The sequence below is a fragment of the Myotis daubentonii genome, chromosome 10, assembly GCF_963259705.1.
Source record: "Myotis daubentonii chromosome 10, mMyoDau2.1, whole genome shotgun sequence".
Lineage (NCBI taxonomy): Eukaryota > Metazoa > Chordata > Mammalia > Chiroptera > Vespertilionidae > Myotis > Myotis daubentonii.
Window position 1 is genome coordinate 26155572 of NC_081849.1, and position 16018 is coordinate 26171589.

A 16018-nucleotide genomic window follows, 5' to 3' on the forward strand; every position below is an offset into this window, starting at 1 on the left:
CATAGGTCGATGCTCAATCACTGAGCCATGCTGGCCGGGCAGTATTTTATTTTTTGATACTATTATAAATGTGACCAATCTCTTCCACCACCCCCCCCCCCAGAATATTCATTGTTAATATGTAGAAAACATTACTGATTTTTGTGTGTTAATTTTGTATCCTGCATCTTTACTGAATTTAGCTTTAATATGTTTTTATGACTCTTTAGAATTTTCTATATATAAATCCTAGCCAGGAAGAATTCTTAATCATCAGATTAAAACTCTATAACCAGATGTAGCCAGGTATACAGCCTCTATTCTTAAGAACCTTAAAAAAAGGCAAGAGTGATCTTTTTACTTTTAGTTTTGAAATTACTCAGCAAGAAGAAGTTAGGTCAGGTCCAGGGTTGCCGCTAATCTGTTCATACCTTCTTCCCACATCTCTTCTATCCAGCCCTTCACAAAGCTCCTACCAGGTACCCACTGCACTGACTTAGGTGCTATGGGGAAACCAATATACATGCTCATGGAAAACTAAGGTGTAACACAGAGTAATTACTTGTCATTTTTAAACATGTGCTAAAATTATTTCACTGAATAATACACACAAACAGTATAAAATTCAAGAACAAAAGAATATACAATCAAATGCAATTTTTTCCTTCCTGTTTCCTAGTTTCCTGTGTATGCTTCCAGGAAAGTGGTTCTGCCCAGGAGAGGCCAGCTCTGTAGCTGCACAATCAGAAGAGGTAACTCAATGATCCTGCAGGACGGACAGAACATAGAGAAAAGGAAGAGGCGTAGGGCTGGGCCAGGCCAGGCTGGGAGGCAGTGCAAAGACTCAGATGGGAACAAGCCCGTATGTACGGAGGCCGGAGGAAAGAGACAGGCCTGGCTAGAGGAAAGGGTGGGTGCTCAGGATATACCAGAGAAGTAAGAGGGGCCCGAGTGAAGGTTATCCTGACACCCTGAGCATAATGAAGCCAACAGAATAGAGTCTGGAGGAAGAAAGACCAGGGAGGAGGCAGATTAGAAACCAAGCAAGGGTGGGGATGAGAGAGAGAGCCACAAAAACATGGGAACAAAAAGAGATGGTGAGACCTAAGCTGTGGTGGATCCTCAGTGACAGGGAGGTTGGATCCTCAGAGAAACCGGGAAATCAGTGAGAGGAGACACACTGGAAATGAGGAAGATGACTTAAGTTTGGGGCTTGTGAGTCTGGAATGACCTCATAGAAATGTCTAGAACAGTGGTCGGCAAACTGCGGCTCGCGAGCCACATGCAGCTCTTTGGCCCCTTGAGTGTGGCCACGAAGTTTCAATCGCACTGTATGTGCGCGCCCGCACGTGGTATTTTGTGGAAGAGCCACACTGAAGGAGCCGCAGTTTGCTGACCACTGGTCTAGAACAGCGGTTCTCAACCTGTGGGTCGCGACCCCTCTGGGGCTCGAACGACCCTTTCACAGGGGTTGCCTATGACCATCGGAAAACACATATATAATTACATACTGTTTTTGTGATTAATCACTATGCTTTAATTATGTTCAATTTGTAACAATGAAATTGGGGGTCACCACAACATGAGGAACTGTATTAAAGGGTCGCGGCATTAGGAAGGTTGAGAACCACTGGTCTAGAAGGAAGTGCAGGCTTGGGAAAAGAGGTCAAAGGTCTTTAGAGATGAAGATTTAAGGTCAAGAATAAAAGACTGAAATAAAGGGGCAGAACAGAAAGAGTGGAAGGACAAATAGTGTGTGGGTCACCCAAGTACTGGATGGCTCCCCTTGAATCTCAATGTTTATAGGTCTCTAAGAAGTCCATGCCCACGGGGTACAAAAGAAGAACAGATATAAAAGCAGGCAAGCTAGTGTGGAGAGAACTCACATAGGAATGGTCAGGAAAGGCAATGACATGGTCAAGAAGGAACTAAATCAGAAAAGCTAGCTGCATCTAGAGAAAACAGGAAGGACTAAGCAAACCGGGCCAAATGCTGCTCAGCAGAGGTCAGTGCTGTGGAACCACACCTGACTGCCAGGCTCCTCTCGAGCCCACCATTCAGAGAAGCTCTGTGCTTGTTGGGAAAATTAAAAACTGAGCATCTAGCATGAAGAATCAGACCAGGTGATGCCACACATCATAGCATCTCATTTATCCTCATCCTCCCCCTCCCCAGCTCCCACCCCTCCCCTCTGTGGCTTGATCTGCGTGCAACTTTCTCCAACTACATGGACTGAAAACTATAAATTCTAGATACATAGACACCCTTGCCACAACATTATTTATTAATACAAAACGGAAGTCAGTATAAAGCCGATCTATACTGAGCCCATCTACGGGTATTGAGTTATTAACGGAAACAATTACTCTACGAGTGAAGCCATTTTACATTTTGGGGTTATACACTCACTGCTTTCTTCAACTTGCCAATGGGAACTTTACGCTGTTGTCTGCCTGGTCAAGATTACATGGCTGTGCCTTGCTCTACCGTTTAGATCTTATGGTTATAGCGACAACCATATGATAATCAACAAGAGAAAAATGTCCTAAATTAAATCACAGCAGCTGGGAGAGAAACAGTGTGTTCACCAGCTCACAGCTGTGGGCAGCTAATAGTGGACTGCTCACATTCCTGTGCAGGGTGGAGCTGTGAACTGACCTCTGTTGCGACCACCAGTCACCCCATCCCGCATGTGCGTGAACTTCTGGACTGTGGCCCACAACCAACCAAAAGTAGTAAGTATCTCCTCTTACGGACTCTGCACTGCTCCACTTCATCTCTTCCCGTCTGCCTTATCGGCAGTCAATGTAAATTGTCTCAAAACAAATCACACCTTTCTTCCGCAAGACACCACACGATTATAAAAGAGCTCACAGACTTCAGGACGGCGGACGTGCTGTCTTCTCCACCCAGCCTGCTGCTAATGGTATAGTAGGCCGTGGACCCAGGGTCCGGTCATCTTCTGGCTAGCATCTGGCTCTATAACCCTTTCCTTTAATAAAGCCTTGGCCATGAAAGTTTTTTTTATTTAACAAATGTACTCCCTTTCAACTGTTGCAAAATAATCAGCAGTGACCCCAATGTAATTAAAGCAACAGTTAGTGTTATTTTAGAATCTGGGGGTCTTTTTACTGCTGTTCTCCCTGCAGCCCTAACCTAACACAGAGGGCAATTTTTCAGCCACCTCAGGTGGTGGTAAGAATGTCAGACTCTCCTTTAAAGGGAAGGTGAGCCCAGCTGGTGTGGAGGTCGATGGGCCAGTCTGACATAAGGCACCAGAACACTCTGAACAAATAGGAGACACAGAAAGTACCCACAGTCACAAAATGCCATGACACATGCTTTACAGTCCGGTTGGTTCATGGGTGATTCTTTGAAGACACAAGAGGCAAACCTGTGTCTTCCAGGGCTGGTCTACACACACATTATATTGTCAAACTGCCTTCAGTTGCCGCCAAGGGGGGCAGAGGTGGTACCAAACGCCTCCCTTCCGTCACAGACATTAACAAATGCAAGGTCAAGTAGAATTTCTAAAAAAGATGAATAGGTAAAACACCGAGTGGTTACTGTATCACCCTCTGCAGTGAAACCTGCGAACACTCAGACCTGGGGGCCTCTGGGTGAGGGGGTCCCCAGCCTGGCAGGGTCTGTCACGTGGTGGCCACCTTTATAGGTCCTCCTCTAGTTGCTGTATGGGTCCTGTAAGCAGCTGCTGTTGGGCTGAGTTTCAACACCACATAAATTTACCACCACATAAATTAACATAGGAAATTCCCGAAGAATGGGGAGAATATCTGCAAATTATAAAAAATCGCTTCCTTCATTTAAGGAATGGTTAAGACTTAATCTTAATGTACAAAAAGAAATTCCTCGCATTTGTTCATCATTCTCGTTTGGGACCTGCATAAACCCCTTTACAGACAACTGGAGAAACTTCCAAAGGAGGCCCGGGTTCGCATCAATGCTGCTCCTTTCCTTCTGCTTCCTGCTGCCCAGGAAGGGACACGGCAGCTCCCACGGTCAGACAGAGCAGGGCCGGGAGACCAGAGACTGTGTGCCAATTCTACTTACTAAAACGATCTTAACTGTGTTCCTCAAATAGTTCTGTCACACAGTAATCTTGTCAACTGGTTCCCGAATTACAGCGGCATGTTGGCTATTGGCTAAAGCTATATAGTTAGGAGGCACTGCGGCCACCCTGGATTGCTAAACAATCGTCACAAAGAGAATAAAAATAGTTTTCTTTTTCTATAAAGGATACCATTCAGTCTCTGGCTGAGCTTCCCCAGTGTCTCGCCAAGACTTCAAAAGCCCTAATAAAGCTGGGAAGGGAAGCAGGAAGGCTTCCAGGGAAAGGGTCATGGGGAACCCAAAAGGGGAACATGTCCTGGGTGCACCCGAGTTTTACTAAGGAGGGACAGGAGAGTGGGGGGTGGATGAGAATGGAGCGAGTGGCAAAGAGAGAATGAGACGATTGTGAGATTGAAGCAAAAGTGATCGATAAATTCAATTTAGGAGAAGCACAAAGCGAGCTTTGCCGGTGCGCCAAGTACTACTCCTGACCACCTGAAGATCTGATTAGCTAACTCATTTTGTTTTCAATATCGGGCTGATCCCCCCCCCCCCCCCCCCCCCCCCCCAGCAAGGGCTGTTCTTTCTTCCTGCTTTGGAGGAAACACAAGTTAACTTTTTTATGCCTGGATCTTGTTCCACATCTTCTATGGTAATGTTCTGCGTAATATTCAAATTCAGTGACAAGCAATGAACTGTTTATGCAGTTGGCTGCCACAACAGACACATTAACTGCAGTCCTGACCTGAAGGGTAAGCACTACAAAAGAAATGCCTATTAAGAGAGATCGAAGTCTATTACCATGGTAGCATTTCTTCTATTAAACCCCGATTTTAAAAAAGGAAAGGTCATAAAGCAACTATTACTCTCAGAAAGTGGTTTAGAAAAGGATTCCTATGACAGAAGGGGCTGGGCTAACAATTTAGTTTGGAATTTAGTTTGCTTTGATGTGGCTCCAAATTCAAAGGGCGGTGACCTTGAAGGACGTGAAATCTATGTGGACTATCCCTGTGTCACCCTGAGCACGGGCAGCCCGGCTGGACGACTGGTGGATGCCAGCAGGTGGTGCAGATAAAGAAGCCCTCAAACACAATAAAAACCTGCTCCTGCAGGTCTTCCCGAAAGTCAGCCTTCGGCTTTATCTCTGCTCCCTGATGGTGGGCGTCTGTGGCATCTGAAGCAAGTGCACAGGACGGGTCCTGGGCTGAGAGGACGAGCAGGGTGACTAAAGCAGAAGAGCCAAGCAAGGGTCCAGCCACCATGTGGGCTGGTCAGGGCGCTGGGTTACCATGGCTGGGAGCCTCTTTCCTCCCTCCTGCCCATAAAACTGGGCATGGCTCCTCAGCCAGGGCACCACAGTTTCAATGGTCAGGGGAGGAGAGAGGAGAACTTTTTCAGGGGGTCCCGCCTTCTGTCCAAGACATCTTCTGATTTGTTCCTAGGCCGAACCAGTAACTCCTCCCTAGGATCCATCTGGTCAGACCTCTGCTTAGATCAGATCAGCAGCGACAGGCAGGGGCAGCTCCTCATCTCCCGAAAGAGAGAGAACAAAGACTGGGCAGGGCCTCGAAAAGGTTGTCTCCAGGGCAGTGCAGGCCAGTGAGCTCCAGCGCTCTGTGGACAGTCACCTGGGGAACCTGTTCAAAGTTCCAACGTCCACGATCAGAATCAGAATCTCCAGGGACGGGGCCAGGCATGCGCGTTTTAAATGAACTCCCCAGGTGACTGGATGCTCACCAGCACGTGAGACCCGATACTGCAGGGCAGAGCGCACTGGTCTGGCAACAGGAGTGAGCTATTCTGGTCTGCACTCCGCCCCAGGTACACAGCACTGGGACTCCGGGCGCTGAGTTTCCAAGTGAAAAGACGCGATCAGGTTACACGATCTGAGGTCTGTCTAGTTCCACCAGCCTATAGTCTATCAAATCATTTGCATTTATAGTTGGTCTGAAAATGATGATAAAGTGCAGCCTGCTCTGGCACCACACCAGGCTTTTCTTTCAAGAATTCTGATTTCTAAAGAGATAACGACCACTATGTTTTCAAGCCCTCTTCAGACTCAAATAATGGGGCAGTATTTGAGCCCTGGTCTAACACAATCCAGGTTAGAGAAAGAGAAACGACACTGTCTTTAAGAAAGCTGGCACGTTCTGCCGCAGGAACCCCCTCCACGTGCACCGAGCCTAAGGCTTCCGAACTGGAGGCTAACCCGGGATGGGAGGCGCTAGCCTTTGATGAAGTAACTTCATGTTCGGATCTCACTTATCAGGGTCTTGACCCCATGTTCCCATTACAGCTGGACGAGGGATCAGTGGGAAGTAGACACATCCGGGAGGGGCTTCCTTCTTCAGCCAGCTGTTTGCCTGCCTACGGCCCACTTGTTGAATTCAACCTCTGCCATGGTTCATCGACTCCTGCCTGGCTCCATCACCTGCCTCCGGGCTGCACCTGCCTCGGTCCTCTGGGCATCTCCTGGGTCTGGCCCTTGCATCTTGTCCTGGACTTTCTTGGGCTCTTCTGCTCTGACCTCACAATCCCTCACCACCCGTGGCACACAGGGTGAAAGCCACTGCAGTCCAGAGGGGCCTAGGGTGGCTCAGGTACTCCGCCTGCATTTCCGAATGCACTTGATTAGCTGGTAGCCTACACTCTGCCAGGCAGCACTGAGATTCCCATTTTTCACTTCACTGACTTAGGAGAGACTTGGAAACTGTTTTCACACCCCCCCCCCCAAGTTCATTCTGCCACCTTGCTTCCCCGGGGCTGATAGGCGTACAACTTCCCAGGAAAGGGTGCAGCTGTGGGAGGCCAGACGACAGGCAGACCGATGGGAAATGCAGCTGTGCATCTAGAGTGACAGCTTCTGGCTGACAGCAGGATCGAACAGGCTGGAGGCCCCCAGAGCAGGGGTGCTGCTGGTACCCATGAGCCACAGCTCCTCACATCAAAGTGCTCACCAACAGGTGTGCCTGTGCGCACTGCTGCCTGCTCTCACAGGTGGACGGAGAATCGTCCTAGGTAACAGAGGAAGGCCCTCGCGCATCACCTAGTTCAGCCCTTAATTTCCCACAGAAGCAACTGAAGCCCGGGTCGCCATGACCAGGCTGGTGTTGGCTACAGCACTTCCCACAAACTACCCTCCAGTGAACCAGAGACTGCTCCCAGGAGTCCAGCCGGCTCTGTAGGTTTCTGTCAGTATCAGCAGGGCTGAGACAGAGCCGGAGCTGGAATGCTTAGAATCACTACCACCCCCACCTCCAGGAGCTGGATTCCGCAAGCAAATTGAGGGACAGTGAGTGGGGTGTTCCACGGAGCACAGGAATGCAGATCTTCTGAGAGCAAGCCCTTTCCACACACACCCTTTTTATAAACAGCACCTGGGCACATTTGGGCCACTTGTGGGCAATTACTATTGGCTTCCCCCTCCCCCTCCCTTCCAGTCTCCTGTAAGGTAGGTGAATGAAGATTAAATGGGAATTGGGTTTTAACGGTAAAGAACAGGTAGTTCAATCTTGGAGAGTTTTTACAAGCTATGGGGCTAAGCAGATATGAGAAATAAAAGACACAGAAGTCTATCAATTGACATCCCCCTACATTTTTAAATGTTGTATCTCATCTAGCTGGCCAGTAGCTTTTGAGTCTTTGATATAATAATTATAGCAATTTAATATCTCTTTACCTCTGTGAAGACACATACTTATTATATTGGAAGTAACAGTCTAAATGTCTCCTGTCAACCCATGAGGAACTGTTCAAGAACAGCTGAAAAAAGACTGATGTGAATCCGTGGATGACTAAGACAGGAGAAAAGTAAGGCTGAGGAATATCCGGAAATCTTCCTATCATTAAAGTCTATTAGCCTCAGAACAATGCCCCAAGGACACCAGTGAAAGCCCTATCGTATGAGTCATTTAAAAGTGGAGTGGACTTGGCTGTTGGAATTATTCCAAGGGGAAAACTCATGCGCTACACCGGAAATGGACAGGGCAACCTAATGGGCTGCTGTCATGGTCAGTGCTTTCTACGCTGGCGTCTAGCTTGCTCTTTGGATGTAACAAGGAAACATAAGAAGGGGTGGGGCCCAGGCAGGAACTGCAGTAGATGACCAGGACCAGATGTCCTGTCAGAGACTCTTCTAACAGCGGGAGCGCCGGGGACAGCACTCAGACTAACTCGACAAGGAGAAAAAGGAAAGGTGGTATCAGAGGAAGAGTGCACACGAAGTGCTGATATAACTCCCTGTGGCCATTCTGGCGAGGACTTAACATGGGGCCGTGAGGAACTACCCCTGTGCTTGCCCCTCTGCAATTCCACTCCCCATTGGTTACCCTCAGCCTCTAGAACAAACTACTTAATTTGATCTTCACGGTGTTTCCCTTCAAGTTATGATTATTGTACGTATTTTCCCTCATTGCTTTATATCTGTATTGGTGGATGATGGATGCACCTTCATGCGCCAAACTCAAAAATCAAACTCTATTTTTAAATTTTTTGTTTTGATGGCAAGGTATATTTTGGTTTAGATGTTAAATTTAACATGATGACTTCCCTGGGTTTCAATTCTCTCAACTGCAAAATGAAGAGAACAAAATCATCTCTCTTTACATCTCAGGTTGTCATCAAAAACAAGCAGGAGGTCTTGGCTGGGTGGCTCGGTTGGTTAGCGCGTCATCCCATGCACCGAAAGGTTTGATTCCCCGTCAGGGCACATGCCTGGGTGGGGTCTCGTTCGGGAGGAAACTGATCGATGTTTCTCTCGTACCTCCCTCTTCCTCTCTCTCTGAAATCAGTAAAACATATCCTCGGGTAAGGATAAACAAACACCAAAAAACAAGTAAAAGAATGGATGTGAAATCACCTTGAAATCTAAAGTACTATAGAAAGAAATACAAGGTATTAATGTTTCTTGGTTCTTGCCCATTTCAGTGTTGCCCATTTTAGGATAAAAACGTTTTGTGGACATACATATTTTTAATATTACCAGTGTTATACTCCCTAATACCTGAAAGTAAGCGTGGTCAAAACAATAGGTGCTGGAAAGATGTTTGCTGAAAACAGTGTTAAATCGTATTGCAGGTTTGGTAGGGGAACAGGAAGGTCTCAGAATCGCTACTAATAATCTGATGCTTTTGTCTAATCCATTCAGTTGGTTTCAGCATGAAATATACAACTGAGGAGAAAAGGAAACAATAAGATTTATGAATACTGTATATAAATGTAATCCTCACAGTAACACTGGCGATAACATCGCCCCAATTCACATACGAGAAAAATCAAGGCCCAAGGTCAGAGAGCTAGTAAGAGACACAGCTCAGATATAAACTCGGATCTGCACACTTGAACTCTCAATTGTCCCACGTGGCCTGATTGTGTCGCAAGTTAACTTTGTTTTATTCTATAGATGTATGTCATCGATCTCATGGGGCTATGTGAGGATGATTCAACAGGCAGGATGGAGTCAATACCTCAGACGCCTTTGCAGCTGCCACTAGTGATGCTACAGGTCACGCTGGGGAGACGGGCACCTGCGTTAGACACCAGCCCCAAAACATCCATTTTATCACAGCCATTCCTAGCCCGGCTGCCACCTCCACCTCCATACAGCGCTGACATCAGGTCAGAAAAGCCCATGCGCCAACTAGCAGGTCCCAAATGCTCCGCTGGTATTAATATTGAATGCTGGGCTTGTTAAGAGCCTATCAGAAGCTGCTTTTGCAAATACAATGTATAACAACAACATCAACATTATTTCTACTGAAGACCTTTAAAGAAAAAAATCCCGGGCGTACTATTAAGAGCTATACAAGTGTCACTACGAGCAAGAAATAGAAAAAAGCCTCAAGCCATCAGGCTTTCAAAGACAACATAGGCTTTTAATACATCTTGGTAACAGTAGTCCTCCCTTATCTGCAATATGTTCCAGTACTTCCAGTGGATGCACAGACCACAGATATACTATAGTTTCTTCCTATACACACATACATACCTATGACATTTAATTTATAAATTAGACACAGTGAGTAACAACAACTAATAAAATTAAACAATTATAGCAATTTACTGTAATAAAAGGTATATGAATGTGGTCTCCCTATATCTCTCTCTCAAAACATCTTATTGTACTGTATGTACAGTGTGAATGCACTGGACAAAGGGACGATTCCCATCTCAGGAAGAATGGAGTGGGATGGCCCAAAGTTTCATCTACTCAGAACACTACTCAGAACAGTGCAATTTAAAACTTAAGAATCGTCGTTCACTTCTGGAATTTTGCATGTAATATTTTCAGATCGCGGCTGACCGCGGGTGGCTGAAACTGTGGCAAGTGAAACCGTGGCTAAGGAGGACCACTAGCATTGCCGTTATTGCCCAGCTATGCAGGTAATACCACTCCTCCCATCAGAAGGAATGTTAGAAATTTATGCTAAGTGGTATTATTATAACTACGGCAAATCAGACTGCAGAAAGGCATGCTGTGTAGCTCAAGCACCAGATTTAGTTGGGCTAGAAGGTCAACTCCGGGAAGTTTAGCAGCAGAAAGAATCAAGGTTTCCAACAATTTCTGTCTCAGAACAGCCTACATGCAACTGTTAAATCAGTTAAATGATAGGCAATTAGGTGACCGGCCAGAATTGATAATTGGCTTCAAGAGTTCATCATGAGCTTTCTAAAGTACATAAATGAGAGAAAACACATGTCCTGTGAACATCACTTTATTCTGATAATGAAGGGTCCAGAGAAGAATACAGCTCTGGTATAAAAAGTGATGGAAATATTTCCTAAATCCTGCTCCTGGCCTCACTTTCCCTGGCCAAGTGAGTAGACTCTACCAACTGGTAGAAGATTGAATGGTAAGTTTTTGTTTGTTTGTTTTAAACCAGGCTCTCCACATGACTACTTGCTGCTTATAGACCCAAAGCTGCTGGCCCCTGAACTTGTATCATTCCTCATTGCTGGCTTTGAGTATTGGCCCAGAAATAGGGAGCAATGACCTTGAAGACACAATTATTATAGAGGACAAAAGTTCAGAATGACTGGGAAAAGTATTATTGTAGTAAGAATCTTTTTTTTTTTCCTTCTGAAAGTAAGGAGTTGAGCACAAGGCGAATGCAGGCTCTTCTTACAACCATCTGGATGGAAGTTGATTACTGCCTAACTGACTTGTCACGGCAACTCTTGATGATGACGCCTAGTTTGGTTTATAAAGCTTTTTCACACAGATTAGCCCGTGACATCCTTACCACTGTCCCATGACACTGGGCACGCTTCCACTGGTGCCGGGAGCGGCTGCACACCCACCTGTTTGGCCTGATTGACACAGCGCATGTACTGGCTGGCCAGCGCAGAGCAGCGGAGGGTCTGCTGGGTGTTCTGGCGGTAGCACTGGAGAATCTTGGCCTGCAGGTCCGCACAGACCGGGTGAACCTCATACCGCCTGCAAACAAAAACAGGGATCGCTGAGGCAGATGGTCTTCAGTCAGAGTAAAGGTCGAGGCCAAAGAATGTATAAGACATTAAATAAGATAAATGTTTCAAATGTAGAAAACAAAGTTCAAGAGAAATCATTTTCTTCAACCTTGAAGATACACAGGTAAACAATTTCTCTGAAATCAGTTCCATTAGCTGACACAACCACAAGCCTCTCTGGACACTAAAACCTTCCGCCAGACCGAAGCCTGGACCAGGCAAATGGCGCACACACTCTTGGGCCCAGCCAGCCAGACCAGAAGCCCGGGAGCCGTACCTTCTCTCTTCCACCCCAACACCCACCGGGTCACAAAGTTCGACCCCCTACATTCTGGTTTCTGTCCCCATACACACTGTCCTCACGCTTCTATCCTGGATTCTTTGACCTCCCAACTGCACTCTCTGTCTCTCAGCTTTCACCTCCAGCTCCTGCCTTCCAGAAGGTTCTAATACATAAATCTGAGACCGCCTCTCTCCCTCCAGCTTTCTAAATAAAATGCAAGGTCAACCGGCGGGTCTTCATTGGGTTCCTGCCGACTCTTTAGCCTCCATTCCGCACGTGCTGCAGCCTGACCAAACCATTTCCGGGTTTGGTTCTCCCGTGCCCCTTCACATCTTAGCTCATGTGGTTCTTGATTTCGGGAATGCTCTGCACCCAAACCCCCATCCATACGTGTGGAAAATACCTACGCGTCTTTTAAGTGTAACTGTCTCTATACAGCTTTCACTCCCTCTCCCATCATGGTCGAGTCTACCCCTCTCTATGGTGACCCCGCTGACCTTGTATTAGCGTCTTTCAGTCCTTCACCGGGCACTTACTGCTGACTATAGTCTATGCACCATGCGCACCTCCTAGCCTACATTTACTAGGCTGCACATCCCAAGGAGAACCGTCTTATTTTCTTTGTGACCGCAGCTACTGAAAAGGATACCTCTTAGAGAAGTCACGCAATTAGTTGTTGAGAATACAAATGGGTGGAGAGAAAAAATAATTTTTAATTCCTGGGCTCACATTTTACTAATTATATATACTTACAAATCTCAAATTTTAGTTAGATTGCTTTCAGTGAATATGCAGTACCTAGCTTAAGTGCTTCCAAAAAAGTTTATCATATAGACTTGAGAAATGATAACAAAATAAATCAAATGTATTATACAAAATGAAATAGTCTTAAGATGGTAGAGGAACTTTGATTATAAGAACTAAATACACAGAAAACACATACTATTAACACTTTTAATCTAGGAATTCATATATTTTTTTCAAATTAGTTTTACTTAATACAAAAGGCTTCCAGTCTCTCATACCAGTTCTTTTTTTGAAATTTAAATTTTGTCATTGCCATAGTAATCTTGAAATAGCATTATTTTAAATTTAATGGATTCTAAAAAACCCCTAGAGAACAAAGGAGGACTATATCCCATCAATAAGGAAACCCCTGGGTGACGATTTGTCTCCTCATTACTTTTATCCAACACACTAAGCCAATATATATTTTGCTACAATAGAAAACTGAAATGCAAACCATGTTACTGGTCCCCGAGGGAATTTACTTCTTACTACCCTCTAAGGAAAGTAGACACACAGGGGAAAAATCATCCCACAAATTTTACATAGCTTTGCTTTTACTTTTTTATTCATTCCCTCACTGCTCTGCCAAATATCTAAGAACAGAACTGAAATCCAATCCCAGGAGTTTCAATTCTCTTTAAGATTTCAAAGTTCAGATGTCTGTGGATTTTTCTGGACATGGATTTCCTTAATCCCCTGCCGTGAGCATCAGCATCTAAAAGGAGTCAGCTGTGCTCCCAAGAGTGGAGGCCCAGACTTCAGCAAGATGCACATCTGGGTAAAGGCTGAGTGAAATATGACTTCGAAGAGGTCAGCCCAACCTCGCACACACACGACTAATGCCCATATTAGTTCCCAGGAAAGCAGGAGTATAAACACATTTATACTCCTAGTGTTGAGGAACATCCTCTGCCCAACATATCTTAGCTTTAAAAGGGGAATGGGGAGAGGAGGCGAGAACAACTCTGACCAGATATATAGCCCTTCCCTGTTACCTAGAAGAAAAAACTGTGAAGAATGAGCTTCCATACTCTGCACATTAGACAGAAGATGGGCTTTTTGCTTTTAAAAAGACAATTCACAGTGGGACTCATCTAATGCTATGAACTCCTTAGAAAGAGGTCATTTAAGTTGTATATAAGCATTTACCCTGCGTTGAGCTATTTATCATGCAAGTTAAAGTCCATGAGTTATTTATCTTTTGAAATGTGTCAAAACATACTTTTACCACAAATCAATGCTACTCACTCCCAGGGCCCTTGACTTCCTATCCAGTGGTCTGGAGCGTGAGCGTGTGTGTGTGTGTGTGTGTGTGTGTGTGTGTGTGTGTGTGTGTTCGCGCGCGCATGCGCGTTAAGATATCTGAAAAATTTTTTTGTATACTTTTCAACCTGTATTGGTGAGTAGATTTCAGAAAGGGAGAAGGAGTGGAGGATCAACATAACTGTTCCCCAGTTCCTGGAGGAGACTCTGGCACATTTTCCTTGGATTAATCTATAGGGCAAAGCTCTGCCTCGTATTGATCTGCAATGCTTGTTATGCTGCCCTAATGCAACATTTTCACTTTGGGAAAATGCTAAATGAGATTACGGTCTAACATTAGAAAGTCATAAAACACAAGCCATGGCACCTTCCATTCAGGAAAAGGATTTCAAAGACATTTCCAATACGCATTATGGTAAACCTCCGTACAGTCTTTGTGTCAGCAATTGATTTTTATTGACGGCTTTCATTCCTGCTGATGGAAAAAGCCTCTATGAGGCAAAAATAACAAAAGAAAGACAGACTTTCAAGATACCTAAGAAGGTAAATTAAATCTTCGCTGCAAGAGACATTTAAACAAATTAATTACTTTGCATGGAAATAAGATTTAGAAAGAAATAGTGAAGGACAAATGTTAAGAGAAAGATAAAATATAAATTTGAGAATTCAGAATAATAATAAAGAAGTGAGGGACAGAGTAGCTATCCCAAAACACATTTAGAAAAAAAACAAACACAAAAAACACATTGGTGAAATATAATCAACATTTTAAAATATATATTCATCGAAAACAATGAAGAAAAATATCCACCTTTGAGACAGCATGGCGGGACCTGGAAAGTATTATGCTAAGCGAAATAAGCCAGTCAGAGAAAGACAAGCATCATATGATCTCACTCGTATGTGGAATCTAATGCACAAAATAAACTGATGAACAAAACAGATCCAGAGACATAGAAGCATGGAATGGAACAAAATGACAGATCTTAGAGGAAGGGGAAGAGATTAACCAAAGAACTTATATGTATATACGCATAACCCATTGACACACACAATAGTGTGGTGAAGGCCTTGGGGGAGGGGGGAGCAGAGGGGGTTAATGGCAGAAAAAAAGGGGACATCTGTAATACTTTCAACAACAAAGATAAAATAAAACAAACAAACAAAAACATGAAAAAGTCCAGTTTAGTGGTTACTTGAAATTATTGAGACTTTGGATGGATCCTTTCACATGTGATTACAATACTATTTTGTTATAGTATTAATGTAATAAAATAATGTTAATACTAATATTCATTTAAAAGGCAGCTAAGAAAATATAGCCAAGTATTTTTTTCATGATGCTGACAGGCCCACTGTAGAAACTTTGGAAAAAGAATAAAGATACACATCTAGGCTCTTTCTAATTTTTCAGTGCTTAGATAACATGGCGATAAATTATTACTATTGTTTCTGATGATTTTTGTGCAATAGCTTCCGGTAAGATGAATTAATCGGTCAAAGAGAAATGAAAACGCTGTTGTAAAATGAAGCGGAGAGCCGCAGTGTTCAGAGCCCCTCGCCTTGAGCCTCTAACCACATTTATACCCCAGTACCTGTTTAGAGCTGTTGGTTTCGCGGCTGCCTCTCCTACTTGTATGTCTTTGAAACTTCTTCAATGTGGGTCTGAGCTCTATATTTCCAAGGAAACTACCTACCCATCTTTTTAGTTCGACCAGTATAAATGGCTATAACAAGGTAACTTCAGAGAAAGAAAAAAGTATGGAAACAGCTCTCCTCATACCATTCCCCACACAGAAGACCACAGAAGTCCTCTAATTAATAACAGTTAGCAGCCATAATTCCTAAAGCTCTTGGGCACACAAAAGTCATTCATTATAAGTGCATAAAAAAGGATCCTTCTCCTATATTTGGACCAGTAAGTACCCTGAGCTGGGGAAGGGGAGAGAGGGGACAGAGAGAAAGGAAGGGAAGGATGGAAGGATGGATGGATGGATGGATGGATGGATGGATGGATGGATGGATGGATATGAGAACAGCTGGCACTAAAAGGATAATTCTGATTTTCAACAGGTTGCGACAGACAATGGGATCTTTCATGGGATCTGGTGGTCTCATAAGACGGTATCTACCACATTAAAAGCAGGCACACAACACTGCCATACT

General features: G+C 44.6%; 1 protein-coding gene across 2 annotated transcripts in view; it reads right to left on the bottom strand.

The window, feature by feature from the left end:
• Positions 1-16018, bottom strand: part of CHCHD3 (coiled-coil-helix-coiled-coil-helix domain containing 3) — a 272956-nt gene that overhangs the window by 3533 nt on the left and 253405 nt on the right. For both annotated transcript variants that reach the window (XM_059711819.1, XM_059711820.1), the window contains one exon: positions 11350-11485. In XM_059711819.1, coding sequence (XP_059567802.1) covers positions 11350-11485 — 136 coding nt within the window. The remainder of the gene's footprint in view (positions 1-11349; positions 11486-16018) is intronic.